Raw genomic sequence first — 16,701 nt, 5'->3', positions numbered from 1 at the left:
CCTCTGTGTCGCGCTGCGCCACCAATACAATGATGACATGCAAACGTTCGAACTCAGACGCTTCCTATATTAACCACCTTATAATCCAAGTCAAGGATCGAGAAAAATTGGCTATTTTATCCTAAACTCAACAATAACATTGTGCAGCGCACCTGATGCAGGAAAACATAAATGCACTAAATAATGTCCTTATACTCGTATTTTTTGACATTTCGCATTTGTCTACCCCTATATCAGTCACTATGATTCGTTGTCACGTACGAGTGTGGTGCTAGGCAAAAGGTGTGGATGAGGTGCAGATGTGGTGGAGTAAGCTGAGCAGCTGCCCAGTAACTCGCTCACCCCAGGTACCACACCTGTTGCTGCTAGACGCGGTTCCAACCCTACCTCACCACACACACACACACACACACACACACACACACACATATATATATATATATATATATATATATATATATATATATATATATATATATATATATATATATATTCCCTCAAAGGCCCAGTCCTCTGTTCTTAACGCTACCTCGCTAATGCGGGAAATGGCGAATAGTATAAAAGAAAGATATATATATATATATATATATATATATATATATATATATATATATATATATATATATATATATATATATATATATACATGAAGCAGAGCAAACAGAAGCTCACCTAACATGCGAAACTAAGATATGCACATCTAAGGAGTGGTGAGTCAGCATATACACTTGAGTATGACGATACGTGACAAGTGGGGACCCAGAGTGTGGTGGCCTGGACTATAACTTAACCTTCTGGTTAAGGGCTAAACCACCGAACCTGAATGCCGTGCTGTTTATACCTAAGGGTTACAGAAGAATAGTACCTACAGCCGGTGGGATGCGGTATTATAGAACAGCAACAAGACTATGTTTGTAGACGCGCAAATAGTTGGATTAAGCGCTAGAAATTACTAAGCGCATAGTGAGTTAGGACCGCATGTACTGCTACATCTGCACATATTTAACTTGGCTAATATGTATAAATAATACGTTTCCTTTTTTTTTTTGTAAATGTGATGGAACTGCAAATATAGTTCCTGGTTAGGCAGAGCAAGGGAAGAGTTATGGGAATATGGAACACTTTGAACTGATTTAGGGTTTCCTTTATTAGTTTAACACTTGAATTAGAGTTGCCCATCTGGAGACATAGCTACGTGGATGATACGTCGGGGACGCTGCCTTATTTGAAGAAAAGTGAATTTAGAAAATGAAATGCACGCTCATGTTAGGCCGCGTAAATTTAAACGACAGGTTCGTCGTGTGGGTTGGGCTAAAACTTTTACTTGCTCAGACATTTACACAACTTTTATTGCTGTTTCAGTAACTTTTCTATATACACTATGCAACTTAAAGTGTCACAGAAATTTAGTGATAACTATCAAGTATTTCGCTTATGAAAAAGTGTACAAACAAACAAACTGGTAATTCTTTACTCAGTTTTTTTTTCCCACGTGTTCTCCCACAATGCACTTCGACTTCATTGTGTCTGTTTAGCTTGGTGAGGAGTGTTTGAGGGTGTTGTGATTGTCTCTGTTGCATTCTCCAGGCAAAATCTGTCTCCTTTAGGTAAGTTCGAGTAACTGGTATCATAAAGGAAAGTATAATATATAATAGAAATTTATCTCGAGACATAACTTAGTCAAAGGATATCCTAGTTGTTGGTTTTGTTTGTTTACCTGGGGTAATGTCACTCTCTGATGTTACTGTAGTGATGACTGATTGCATGACTGAAGCGCTAGAAATCTTCATATGCTAATGGATCCTCTGGAATTAGTAAATACGAAATTTTATTGTCCACTTGTGTCGCAAATATCTTCCTAGAGTATCATTTTCCTTTTAATCGATTAAAATCGTCCCATTTTCTGCAACGCATTTTTCATGCTGACTGTTTACGATGACAGAAGTGCATTTCTTAATAAAAACAGAGCATAGTTAGCTCAGAAACATTTACTTATATATGCATGTTAATATTACTTACTAGTTCTGGGGTATCTTATCCTCACATTTTCTCCCATTTAATTTGTCTCCATAGAAAAATAAGGCGACTGAAGCATGAGACGTGACTTTACATAAGACGCAGTTCGATACGATCATGTGACAAGAATGGCACACACACACACACACTTTCTACACAACCTGTTTGTTGCTGATATATATTTATTCTATAACTTGTGTTTGTGTGTATTACAACTTTCCATTTTTATGTTTAATTTGGCAAATAGCAAATTTCCGAAAACTGTTGTTTTTTTCATATAATTCGTGACTTGAACCTGATTTACGGATCTTACAGAAATGAACTGTATACAATCTTGCCGTCCTCCATCTTTTACTCTATGCATTCCTAATTCTATGTTCACTTTCGTGATATTTCTCGATACGTTGTCTCGTGATACCTTTATCTGATATTTCTTGTCTATCGAGAGCTACTTTTCTTAAGGACTTCCTGCTCAATTGCAACTAGTACTGAAAGGTTATGTGCTATTTTGTGGGCTATAATTAACCATGTAATTGCTATTCTTTGTGTTATATTTGCCATGTAAGTGCTACTCTGTTGACTTATCTTAACCATATAAGTTCCTGGCTTACGTACTGAAATATCTCGATGGGTCCTTCGCTTTGCATTCGAGCAAAAGTCACGTATGTATTTTCGCTTGTCTTTTGTTGAGGATTATAAGCGGCCACCCCCTATCAATACAGCTGCCAACCCTTCAGTCCCAACCTGTACCCTGTAGAGCTAACCCTTACGACACCCCAGACCGTTTTTTTTTTTTTAACAGTATGGAAAGATACAAAGGAAACCAATGGCTTTCGATAACCCAAGTGTTCGGGCACGGAACCTGCGCTTAATACTGACTGCTTTCTAAAATCGGACAGTATGATTTCTATCACAACCTTCCCACACTATTTTTCCCTTTGAGTGTTTGTGGACAAGTAAGTACGACCATCCGGAGCAGTAGGATATGTCATACGATTGATAAAAAGTTGCTCCCCTACCTCTCGAACGGTGATCCAAAGACACCCATTCTGTCCTCTGTTTGTACCTCTGGGTCTCCATTTACCCGGATAAACACAATCACGACCACAATCTTTGTTCCTGATCATCTCTATCACATATCTTCACAATCACATTTCCTGTTCGCTCACCGCTCCTCCGTCAGTGCACGTTCCACGCCACGATATCCCCTCCCTTTCGAATCCGGGTTAAAGGTGGTGGCAGAGAGCATATATTACGTGGAGGGTAGCGGGGAGGAAACCAAGGAACTTCCCAGTAAAGGGTGGATCACAGACATAATCAGGATGTTGTTTTTGTATCTCATCATGAAGTTCTTGTATTTGCGGGAGGTGACACACCCCGTACAGGATTTTTAGAGCAGCTTCCCTTTGGGTTCTTTTGTTCGTATGATCTATCATTACATCTTGTAATGCTACCCTGTAGTGTACTACTTTACATTTAACTTTTTTTTTTGTTAATTTCACACCACCTTTCACTCTTCCCACTGCTAAATTGATGAGCTTGTTATTCCTATTTTCACCTATTTTCATAATCTGTCGGTGCAGTACACAACAGTCTGGTACACCTAACTACACTGACTTTAGTTATCAATAATAAACACTGGTGACTGCTCAGTGGAGGAACTGAAAATGGGTCTGTATCTACGAGGTGTACTAGAACAGCCAGGATGTGATAGTTGCGTAAGCCTGCGGGCCACGGCGTCAAAGAACCTCAGTAACTCAGCAGGTTAGTCCAAGACACACACAGCTGTAGGTGTAAAGTACCCTCGAAACAACAGTAAAAGGTGTGTATACAAAAAGTAAGGTACACGAGGCCCTCACCATGTAGGGATATACGCTTGGTCACAGGCCGGGCAACGGGGTAGAGTACTCAACGACCTCCCAGAAATAAGATTAAAGTAAACGAGGTTAAGGTAAATGTTTACTACCCAAACAGGATCGTTGATGATAAATGTACTTACCTCAAAGCATTTGCATGTACTAACCACGTGAATTGGTCTCTATACGAAAACAAACGCCAAATTTCGTCTACCCTATAGGTAATAGGGCATTACCCTGTTCTTACGCAACAGGCACTTCGAGAGAGAGACAGAGGGAGTTGTGTAAGTAATGTCTCTGGCTGAAGGCATCTCCGAGCCGCACATAGTAAACGACGTTCACTGTGGGTTATTATCCAACACAGGTTCAGCAGTGACGTAATATCAAACCCACGTTGAGGAGAGGGGAGGGGGGAGGTGCGAGGCGTGCCCTTGACAGACGAGATAATTATGGCTTGACGTGGAGGGGGGGGGGGGGGGAAGAAGGGCGAGGTGCCGGAACCTTACTTTGTGAGGAGTGTGTGAACTGTGGAGGATCATATCCTCCGGTGGCCTGTCGATAGTCAAAATAAATACCACAACAACTGACACCCATTACTACTCTATAAAGTGTAAAAATCCTGTTAAAAACTGTTGATGTAACATACCACCGACGGCGAACTAACAACCCCTCCCCCCCCTTCATCTGCCGCTCCTTGCACACAAACGCGAATGAAGCATTAAATAAAGCCTGAAGTGAGTCTTAAAATGATCGAACAGTTGACAAAGACCGAATGAACGAGGGATATATCGTTACTGAACTCTTTCCTTGCAAGGCCCGGGGATGCTTTAGACACGTGGGCTGTTACTTAATGCACGGGTCGAACAAGGGTACAGTACTCTAGTGAGCCACAAATTGCCTCTACCCGTGTTTACGTCCGTTTGGCATGGAACCAACCTGTTTACCTCAGCCACATTAAATAACTTACTCGACCGATTCTCGTTTTCATTATTCAGGAGAGGAGTGATAATCATGAAGACTGTAAACACTAGCAAAGACAATGATTTTCCTTTTCATATGGTGTAAGCGAGGAAACCAGACCTGTTTAAAAACCTCCATCGTAATTGAAATATTGTCTACAGATGAGTATGCTGTCTATTCACCTCTGTTTACAGTTCCACACTCTCTCTTCCTAGCCACTATCCCCCTCTCCCCTCATCTCTCTCTCTCCCCCTCTACATAATCTCCCCGTCACTCCCCAACACCCATGGGTTATCACATAATGGACGGGAAGCTGCTGGCCAACAGCTTGACTCCCTGATGGTGCAGTATCCTGACGCCCAACCTTCACACTGCTGAGCCCCACCACCTCAAGTACACACTCTAGTGTGAACACTTCTGAGGTTTACTTGTTAACAGTATGGACGGTGTGTGGACTACTGATTAATATGGGGTAACTGGTCGACCGAGTGCTTGTACCATGGAATGTGAATGCTCACAATAAGGACTCGACTAAACACATTCTTGTTCAGCGGATATGAGTTATGATATCAAATGGTGACTGTCTACCACCAATCATATACAGTGCTGACCTGGATGAACTACAGGACACTGTCTGTTGACAGTTTTCACCTTAGAGTGGCCTTAGCATTATATCACTCACTACGCCGCTCTTGTCCAGGTACAGTGAAGCTGTCAGTCCCCAGAACAGAAGTTTGGAAAAAGGATAAAAATGACTTATTTTCGAGTCAAATACTACCCCATCCCCAAAATCCTTAAGACAGCTGCCCAAGAGTGCTGGTGCTGTCCAGGGGACACTTGCACTGGCCCTACTGCGTTTATCATCTTCACAGGCATCGCAACACCTATAAGAGCGCCAAGCGTGTCTTGAGACATAACACACGAGCGTGTGCCTTACTCATTTGATTCTGCTAAGGTGGCTTGAACAAAGCAGTGCAGTAGACGTGGAACGGGCGGCCGCTGAATTGGCACGGTTGAAGACACAGCGGGCATTGTCTAAGCACGGATAAGACAAGCGAACCACAGGTGGAAGAAGCATTTTGAGGGAACAGGCAGAGCATGAGCTACACCAGACAGCAGTGGCGGTCCTCACACAGAGTGCATGGGAAGGACATATAACATGATGGTCTCTGACGAAGTTATCTGCTGGAGGAAAGTGCATATGAGGAGAAATAACGAGGCCTGACAATCTACAAGGTTTTCCGCAGGAGGAAAGTGGCAGAAATCTTATATGTGGAGGAGGGGAGAAAGTGGGAGTGGGAAGGCCGCGGGAAGGAGCAGGGTATGGTGGGTGGAGACATAGAGCGGTCATTGTTGGAGCGAGGACGAGGCTACAGGGGTGAGTGGGCAGAGGTGAGGGCGTGGATTGCAGCCCCGAAGCCGCTATACTGGAAGGCACCAAAACCCGAACATTCCCCACCTGGATCAACTCTCAACCGAATCAAGCATTCCCATGAACATCTGAATACCAGATCACCACACGACACAAACACTACCTAATTCATGGGTCTCTCTCTCTCTCTCTCTCTCTCTCTCTCTCTCTCTCTCTCTCTCTCTCTCTCTCTCTCTCTCTCTCTCTCTCTCCCACACGCATTGCCCTGCCCTCATCCAGCCCTCAAATGCCCACGTACCGAGCCGAGAATGCGCCAGCATCGCCTACCAACGCACCTTTAAACCCCATTGGATACCTGGCTGTTTTATACACGAACACATAAAACCATACACAAGGCAGCAATGTCCCTAAAATATAAAATACAAACACATCTTATACACTCTACATTTACACCGAAGTCATTACCATTTTACAGTTTTTCGTGTAACGGTTTCAACCATCATCATTCTTATTTAGATAGTTTTAGAAATCCAAATGGCTTTACTTGCTGAGATATATATACATATACGGAGACAAAGCGGGTATTCAGCGCGAGGGTAGGATGAAATACCCTTCATCCCTGAGTTCAGTACGCCACCTTTGGTATGTGTACCGAGGCATCAACCTCACCATGAACTTCAGTATCATCAGGTGCACTTTACAGACACCCACCACCCCTGCAAGGTTTTCAGAAGTCAAAAACCAGTTTGTCTTGTAAAACCCGACGAGACGTGTGTGTGTATTTATATTGTCTGGCCAACTTGCCGGACGAGGAAACTGTAGACGCCTCCAACACTGCCCCTCAAGGTTATCTCCGCCACGATTATCCTAATCCAGGTAATCTGGCCCTCTGGTCGTCCCTTTCTTAGTTTCATAAACACCGCTTATCATCACATATCTTAAACCGTGATTATCTTCACGAACTTCCAATGGTCAGCTCATAATGAAGTTTGTATCGTTACACTGTGAACATAATCAGTTTTCGTCGTAAGAAAAAAAAAATTAGCAGGTTAAACTTCAAATAAACTCTGTAATTTACAACAACGAAGCAACATTAGCTAGAACGAATGACCCAATAATGATCAACATTGCAATGGAGAAGTTGTTCTACACACACGTGTAAATATCAAGGTAGCCAGTCACACAACCACAACTTGCCTTACCACAGGATTGACTTAAGCTCAGTAACAAACAAAGTAATGATAAAACACGTCCATGTACAAAGCTTGTTTAGCAAAATATGAGCCAGCTTTTTTCTTTTTTTTTTTTTCCCTGACGTCGAAGACAACTGCTGTCATCACAAACCTTGCCTCCATGCTCTTATATCTTGCCTACCTTTACCACTTTCTCTCTCTCTCTCGTCTCCCCATCTCTTGTGTGGTCCTTTCACTTGTTCACCGTTCTCCTCACAACAAGGCAGATATGACGAGTGTCATCCCGGACACCAACACCCGGCTAAACGAGCAGCACGCTCGATCTCATGCAGTGATCTGGGAGTTCAGGTCGCATCAAAGCAAAACACAAGCTAATTAACACACGCTACACCAATCAGTCATACAACCATCCCTTCAAAGGTAACCTTAATTCATCAAACACTTGGCCCTGTTTCATTCTAAAACCAACCATCCTTGTTATCATTCGTTCACTCGCCCAGCCCTTTTAACCTTGTGCACACTCGTCCACTCCCCTTCGTAACTAAACACACTTTCGTCCACTGAGCACACAGCCATCCAAGTAACAGTGTGCCCGTGAGTCCATACAGTCACCTTCAACGTAGGACGGGAGAGATGTGTAGGAACCGTACACACACACACAGAGTCGTGGGCGGAGAGCCTCCTCATGCTACTCAACGACACAGGCCGCACACCTACACCACATACCAACGCCTCCTAGACTTTTTCAGTGTTGCACTTGTTATTTCTCTTTCGCTACAGTGATCTGTTCTCGTGATGGTCGTGCTCTGTTGTTGTTAAGCTTGCTTTGTTGTGTACATGATGTCTACTCCCAGGATGTCTACTCCTGATGATGCTGATGAAAGTCTTTCCTTACGGGTTTGGCTATTAGTTCCCCTCCAGCCGCATCGTAAACACTCGCCGTGCCGTGTTATGATTTCCTCCACCCACTTCATCCCTAGATCACACCTGTTCAGCTGCCGAACCTGTTCAAGCCATACCTTTACGTATCACGAATAAAATTATATACTTTTTCCCGTCATATCAAAAAAGCCTTCACAGACTGACGATAAAAAATCATATTACCCTACCCAGTAATAACTATGACGTTGTGGGAGAAGAAAAGGGGCCGAAATAGGACACACTATTTTAGAAACTTCAGTTCTATACCGTCAAAACAGGGAAAAAAACCCTGTGTCCGTATTACTGATGCAGGTCATGTCAGAGGTTACGTCATGTTGAACTAAGGGGCTTACAACCATTTCTATGCGTGTACCAATGTCGTCTGAGGCAGTTCGCTGCACCACTCGCCCTTCAATCATAGATGCTTGATTTTCTAACGTAAATACCACTCATGACAGAGAGGCGGGCGGGGTGGTAGTTGTCGGAGCGTACTGTCCTGCTGGTGGGGATGCGTATTCAAACATTGTCACATACGATGGCGTCTCTCCTGCTTACATTACGCCTCTCCTGTTTTTCCCCGGTATTCACGCTATATTTCTTCTCGTCTTATGTCTCTACGTAGAGTGAAATATTTCCCACTCCCCTCCTTTACTTTCTCTTCTGGAAAATAATATAGTTATTCCTCCTTTACAGAAGTGATCGAACAGAAACGTGGTGATGGAAACGTTGGAATCGTCAGTTCAAAGGTTGGTGATTTTAATTTTGTCGATAACACATCAGAGAAATTAACATGATCCAAATTTCACATTTTAGGTAATTACTGTTATCATTTCCATCTTTATATCTCTTAAATGATCTCAATGACCCTGTTTAGTGAAGGAAGATGATGGAATGTCCTTTACCTTCTGGATTATCTCGACGACCTGTTGTTTTCCTTTATCTACTCTGGCCGCCATCACCGCCGCCTCTCCACCTCTTCTCTCTTAAGACGAAGTTCCTCCTCCTCCTCCTCTTCATCATCATCATCATCCCCTTGATAATGATCTAAAGCTGACCCCGCCCACACCTGGATCAGCCGCCAGCGTTACAGCCAACTTTTCCTCGGCCAAGCAAATTTAATTATAAAGACACAAGGCAGTCTCGTTCCTGCTAGAGCGCGCGCGCACACACACACACACACTCCCCAACACCATCGACCTTCTCTCCGCCACACTCACCTGGCGCCTCACCCTCACTCCTTACCCCCCCGCCTAAATTTGACCGAGATAACATCAGCTATTAACATTTCTTTGCAAGTGATTATCACCGCCATCACAGCAATGCCATCACCACACCGTCGCCATCAACTATCTAATCGCAACCCTTCACAGCTCCACCCATCTGCAACTGCCGTTTCGAGATAAGACTCACCACCGTCCGCTGGGAGGAGGGTATTTAGTCAGGGGATTCTGAACGCTACAGGGAACCCAGAGTACTCGAATTTGCTTATAGAAATACATCTCTAAAAACACCGAGGGCTGGAAGGTATTTCCCGCTACCATCTGGACCAAATGTAAATATGCGAGTGAATAACCCGCTAGACTTGTACTAATTCGTTATGATGAGGTTCACACGCACATCACCGGGCGACAAATACAATGACCGTGCCATGGTGCAGTACTTACCTTGCCTCTTACCCCAGTGAACGAAAAGTCGTCACATTAAACTCAATAATGTAATCAGGAATAATAGCGTCGACAAGTAATAAGTTAGATTTTATTTGAATGTTCTTTACTCTTGCATTTCTGGCCGCATCTCTGGCCTCACACCTGACCCCTGCCAGCCTCGTACCACACACGACACACGCCAGTAATGTACCACTTGCCACACACACACCAGGTCCATGCAGGTCTACATGCACCTCGCCTACCACACACGCGACCCTGTGATCCGGCCTTTACACCTGGCCAAGACGTGACTCAGAAACTTTCACAATCAGGAACACCTACCCAACGTGGAGGTGTATCAGGTCTCCCGAAGTTCGGACAATTCTAAACTTTCACTTTAAAAGCAACACTACCTGGTACGTTTTTGTAAAACGTTTTAAACCATATTGAAGAAAATAAAAATTCATGCTCTAAGCTATTGTCTATAAACGCTTGCGACCTGTCCCATTTTTAAAATGCAGGTTTTCCACTTCCTCTAAAACTCCTTAAAACTATTTTTTTTTCCTATCCTCTATGTGCTTCTCGTTCTTTCAAGCCCCTTTCATGTTTAGTGTAAGGCCTTGCCTCGATGAAGACTGGTGTCCGTGACCGGATCCTTCGACAGGGGAATACAAAAAAACATGTATTTTCAAAAGTTTGTGTATTACAACGCACCTGGAATAGTTGAATCATGCAGTAACAAAGTTCAAGTCACCCTCTTGTATCACCTCTGAAGACCAGTGTGGTCATGTTGGCCGTCAACAGATGACACTGTACTTAGATATTAATGTCTATGTCAGTGGAGTAACAATATACAAAAACAGCCTCCTGGCTTAAAATGTTAGCACCTATCAACTCCAGTCCATGACCAGCATGTACAAGAACTTTCTCCGTCGATAAACTTATATGATATGCCACGTAATTTTCGTGGTTCTCCGTGCTTTCGTTCTCAAGGATGAGACCAAATAGCTGTCCTCAAGTGAATGTTTATGAATAAGCTCACATGAAATTTCCATATGGAGTCAAATCCAGGTTGAGGGATCTGTCTACACCTAAGCTTTCCACCTAAACTTTTCATCCCGTGGAATTAAATACTCGGGCGAACCTGAGCGAATTCAGCAAACGGCGCCATAAGGTCTCCTCGCACTGGACCACCCCGTCCACAGGACTATGTCATAAACCTAGACCATATATACCAACGCACGACATGCCCGGTACTGGCGTTCAAGAAATTCCTCAAGGCACCGTATGTGGGGCGGGGGCCGACCCAGTGTGTGGTGTGCTTCAACCGCGAACAACAGATTTGACGGAAAGAGCCGAGCACCAGCTCTCACCTGCACTTCACACACTTACGGTCAGTTATCAGCCCTGTACACACAACTTGATTGCCTCCGTTTCAACCTGACCCGAATTCATCATTTGCACTTTCGAGACTGAAGGGAAGATTCTATACATCATCAAGATAGCGGATTCTAATTAAACACAGTAACATGCAGCGCATCAACGATACTGCAACGAGAATGGGGTTCCACGCAACACTTACGTCACCTGCATTTGCAGCAATGTGACTGTAAGTGAGAGTATGAGTGGAAATACTGAAGGGATAATACCAAAAACACCTGCATTAGTTCCCATGGCCACAGTCGGAGTTTTCTTAAAGTTATGAGCCAGGCAGGTTCCTGGTTAAACAGAGTACTTCAAAATAAAATCTAAGCCAGAGTTAGGGGCCTTATGATGATAAATTCATCAAACGCCGGGAAATAACTTATGACTCTTCATATGTATCAGATATATAAACTTTTTAAAGTTATGACTAAGGTTATGTTCAATGTTAAAGTGCAACTCTCGAAGATGTACAAAACAATTCCAGTGCATCTTGCATGCTACGCAGTCCACACAATAGTATCAAAACCTTTTTAACCTTGTAAAGTGCACCTGCTGGGCAGTGTGGGGGTGATCCACCCGCCACTTTGTTCAGGCAATGACCTTGGTCTCGATGCTGACTCGTGTCACCCTTTATGACCACAACACGTAACAACAACGTGCCTACCTCACCTTCCGTGACTGATGAGGACTGTCCGATTTTACACGAACACAACAACAGATTAGAGCGGACATGGAAGGCATGTGGGGAAAAATTCAGGAATCGGTTGCTCGTGACGAATTAACTTTCTGGCATTATTGCGGACAATAGCACGAGTGTGGCTGATCGGTGGCTGACGTGAGCATTACTCAAGCTACCAGATACAACAAGAGAGAACTGGGAGGGTAATGCAAGCTCCGAACAACGTGCACCACAAAACCGTCCCAGATTCTCCGATGATATTAATCTCCTGACGCTTCAAACTGAGAGAGCAAGACGTGGGAAGGCAACCCACCCTCCGGTTCCCTTACTCACCTTTACAAAATATACAGCTCGACAGACTATACCTCCTCCGCTGGTAAGTGGAAAACTTACGTCAGTTTCATAGCTGACGACTCTACGTAGATTCCAGCTCAAGGTACTGCTTCATCGTGTAAGTCCACAATGAAGAATACGTCACTTTATTCGAGTAGGAGTATCAACTATCCAGCAGTCACTCGTCAGATCCTCGAGGCTGACGAAACGCCAGATCCTGGTAGAGAGCGTGAGTACAGTACAAACGCCTCCAGCACAGTTGCGACGTTTATTTACCGACGCATCAGAGGACACGTACCCGGAGCGAGGCCTTCTGAAAAAAAAAAAATCCTTCTGCGTCCTCCTGGCCCGCCGGCAGGAGGTTCCATATTTGATGGCCTTCACAGACACGTCCACCATTCCACTAGCCGCTTGACGTTCACTTCACTGAAACCATCGACCCGCAAATTCAAAACGTCAGCGCTACGAAATGTGCATCATTCATCATGTTATTCACACGAAAAAAGTACAGTCGCACCTGTTCTTACGTACTAAGAGTAATCACGAACGCAAAAGGATGAATCGATTTCGTAAATCATAGGAAGTATACGACTCCAAGTGTCGAGTTTTTGAGCACGACGGTAAGACTCTTGGGGTATAACAGCCTGACCTTTGACCTCACCCTTTTGGGCAGAGTCGAAGGCTAGGCCATTATGACCAAAGGTATTATGAGCGTCGTACTCGAGGTTAGTACCGGTGTGCTCAAGTAGTTCAGGATAAAGCTCTGTCTGGCAACTAGATCATGTTGGTCCGTTCATGGACTGATGGGCCGGGTGGTGAGGGCGATTCCTCTGCCACCGTGAACAGCAGCGTCAACACCTGCTGCTAAACAAATTTTCCTCAACGCGTCTCTAACCCTAACACCGTCGGAAAGGCCCTATAATTTCCATCACAGCAAAAAAGAAAAAAAAAAAAAAGATTGTGCTGAAAGAAAACGCAGCTAGGGATGAAAACTAAACACCGCATACCTAGAGCCTGCTAGAGAACTGGAGGAGGGGAGGTCCACGCAAGAGAAAAAATAAAGTTGAGGCCAGTGACAGGGAACGAGCCGGCCTTGTGGTCCCAGCACGGAGTAGGAAGCCGCAGCGGGCACGGCTGGAAGGTGGGGGGAAGATCGGGAGGGGAGCGTGGGACGACGGTTAAGCAATCAGCGGTGATAGTGGGAAGGAATTAATTTCTCTGGAAACGCTGACAGAAGGACTTAATTTCTCTGAAAACGCTGACAGAAGGACTCAATTTCTCTGGAAACGCTGACGGAAGAGGGGAAAAAAATGCAGGGTTGGCTCTGACGTGGTGCGCACACAGTCTGCATCATCACCAACACAGCCACAACACGCTGCTCTGGTCACGTAAAGCAAGCATCAGTATTGCCTCACTTGCTCCCTCACTGAGAATGACCAGGCACCTGTCTTTCATCATCGGCTGGGGATAAATTCACCTACTGCACGACGGTATAGCCTTCCTCAGTCCCAAATAATTCCTCTTCAGCTGACAACAACTTATGATCATTCCAAATTCCATTTCTGCGACCATACACACTAGTACCCCCTTTTAACAACACTCCTGGTCCGTTCTCTTTGCAGCTATCGACACACCCTTCTCGCGGTGGTTCACCAGTTTCAAGCTGCAGCTGTAGTACATAAAGACGCTTTTCTTGCAAGTGTTTTATTCAAACGTGAGAGATGGAACAGTGAATTTAAACGGTAATCTTCGAGAGAGAGAGAGAGAATCCATTAGTACGATAAACGCATACCCGATGTAGGAGGCACGTCTTTAACCCCGCAGTTCGTCCTGGGTCTAACCGTATAGCCAAAATAAATCAGACGAGAAAATATGCCAGTATGGTTATTTTGCCCAATGGTTGGTGTCTGTAAGTCAGACGCTAGTTTGCCCAGTAGGTCAATTTTGAGTATCCGTTTTCTCGCGCTGGTTTGGTCACTTTGAAGCAGGTTATAGTGTCGGAGGACACGGCGTAGGAGCCAAGCCCGCTGGGTGGGAGTGAGGCAAGGTTGATAATAAGTCTGGCTGTCTGAAAACCCTGTTTTCTCAAGACTTCAAGACAGCGACGGACATGAGCTCTCCCGCAACCGCCGAGATGAGATGATGTTGACAAAACTGTTTTCGCTGATCAGACGGAACAGTACCGAACAGTCAACAACAAAACAATCAAGTGCGTAAAATGTATCGGCAAATAATGACGTGCACGTCCTGGAGGAAGTGGATGAGTCGAGAGAGGAATATACGAGAGCAACATCCGGTTGCCCTACGACGCCTGCCGAAGGATTCCCGTCCGTCCGTCCGGCCCCGGCCTCTAGCGAGGCCAGCCTTGGTAACGGTCCCGGCCACCTCCCGTCCGCACACCCACACACAAACACACCAGCTAACATTGATACTCTCTCTCTCTCTCTCTCTCTCTCTCTCTCTCTCTCTCTCTCTCTCTCTCTCTCTCTCTCTCTCTCTCTCGTGCAATAACGATAATACACGTTTTTTTTCGCCTCTCTCTCTCTTGAACGGCTTGTAAGTCTCGTCGACAGATTCGAGCGACATGTCGTAAAGACTCGCCCAGCTATTAGAGCCTCGTCTTTCTCATACTTTAACAGAACGTCCGTAAACCTTCCCAGCACGACAAATTACCGTTCGTACACAGTTCTACCCACCTGGTGAAGCCACGTTCCCAAAACTCGTGTCCTACATGTACACAAGAAAAAAAAAAAAAAAGATATGTAGCCTCGGCATGGAATGCTCAGGGATCCACATTTCTCGAAAATGCAGATTACGGATTTCCGTAACTGAACTGAAATGTATTCCATTGGTGCAGGAAATACTGAGTACGACAGAGGAAAAAGTGGACTGTTAATACAGCGTCTCGTACCTTGAGACAAGGAACTCTGTTGGTATGACAGTCATTACTGGAAGACTGAAGCTGAGGTGGAGTTATGAGAGTAGTGGGGATACCTAGAAGGTTGGGGGGTGGGGGAATGACAGCGTGAACCCGACTGGGACCATGGGACGCAAGAGAGCTGGTATGGCAGGGGTAGGTGTGACAGGAATCAAGTGTGAGGACGGACGGAGTCGGCGGGACGGAAGGGTAAAGGTGACGGGTACCAATACCATTAGGTCGCTGGAATAATACCAGAAGGGTTAGCTAAGATGATGGGTCTGGCTGGAATGATGGGGAAATGGCAAGGATGAAAGGCGTTAGCTGGTATGATGGGACTAACTGGAATGATGGAGTCTGGATGTGATGATAGGACTAATTGGAACGATGGGGGCTGGATGTGATGAAGGGAGTTCTCTGGGATACTGGAACTGGCTGGAAAATGCGGGAGCTCTGTAAAGTTGAAGGTGACCGCGAGTGTATCCACACCCGAGGATATATACATGTGTTGAGGTACTCACCGATAGCCTGAGTGTACAGCTTGAGGGCCTCGCGGTACTCCTTGTTTTTATAGTACTCGTTCCCTTCATTCTTCTTTCGTTCCGCCAACCTGCAATGGTGGAAACACTTGGCGTTAGTACGTCGCGCATTTCTCATCAAAGATAGAATATCAAAGGTATAAGCGCACACACACACACACACACACACACACACACACACACACACGTACAAACCTAGAAGAGAACATGTATGGAGAGAGAGATTTTCATTTGTGCCGGTATTCCCGGCAAATTCACAGAGTCAAAAACATTCCTGCAAAAATATTGTTACTTCACAAAACCCAACGTGCAAGGTCCACGTCGAAAAACGAGCCACGCCACAACCCCTCGGCCACATCCACAGGCCCGCCAGGCCTCGGGGATCGTTTTTATGCTGGTTATCTTGGCAGTGTCACACACAGAAGAAGGCTCACATGAACATGCTAAATTTATCAGCACACACACAGTTACTACTTACACCCTCCGCCAGTAACAACAGTTATAGAGCCATAAACCACAGGTGTTAGAGTCCACTCAAGTTATTTGACGTCATTAGAAGAGAACAACATGAACTTGCCCACACGGTGAACTTCCCTCAAATCAACATAATCTCACCAAAAGACTTAAGAGCAAATTGAACTCGATAGCGATTCGCTCAAAGTAAGCCTCACTCTTACGAGACAACGTTTACAGCCCTAGTAAACTCCAGTCATTCAACGTGAATATCTCTCTCTCTCTCTCTCTCTCTCTCTCTCTCTCTCTCTCTCCCGTGTAAACATGAAATCACACTAAATTTAATCACTCAAATGTCACATTCAGCCATCTAGACCATCCTCAATCGTTA

General features: G+C 44.8%; 1 protein-coding gene and 1 long non-coding RNA gene across 3 annotated transcripts in view; one reads left to right on the top strand and one right to left on the bottom strand.

Moving 5' to 3' along the window:
- The window catches only part of LOC139763189 (uncharacterized), a 64,433-nt gene that overhangs the window by 24,651 nt on the left and 23,081 nt on the right, over positions 1 to 16,701 (bottom strand). For both annotated transcript variants that reach the window (XM_071688930.1, XM_071688931.1), the window contains exon 2: positions 15,840 to 15,928. In XM_071688930.1, coding sequence (XP_071545031.1) covers positions 15,840 to 15,928 — 89 coding nt within the window. The remainder of the gene's footprint in view (positions 1 to 15,839; positions 15,929 to 16,701) is intronic.
- Positions 1,320 to 16,701, top strand: part of LOC139763192 (uncharacterized) — an 84,231-nt gene continuing 68,849 nt past the window's right edge. Inside the window, exons 1-2 of the long non-coding RNA XR_011716060.1 lie at positions 1,320 to 1,607; positions 9,012 to 9,064. This is a non-coding gene — a long non-coding RNA (uncharacterized lncRNA). The remainder of the gene's footprint in view (positions 1,608 to 9,011; positions 9,065 to 16,701) is intronic.

This window comes from Panulirus ornatus, chromosome 46, assembly GCF_036320965.1.
Source record: "Panulirus ornatus isolate Po-2019 chromosome 46, ASM3632096v1, whole genome shotgun sequence".
Taxonomy (NCBI): domain Eukaryota; kingdom Metazoa; phylum Arthropoda; class Malacostraca; order Decapoda; family Palinuridae; genus Panulirus; species Panulirus ornatus.
This window is presented reverse-complemented; position numbering and strand designations above follow the sequence as displayed.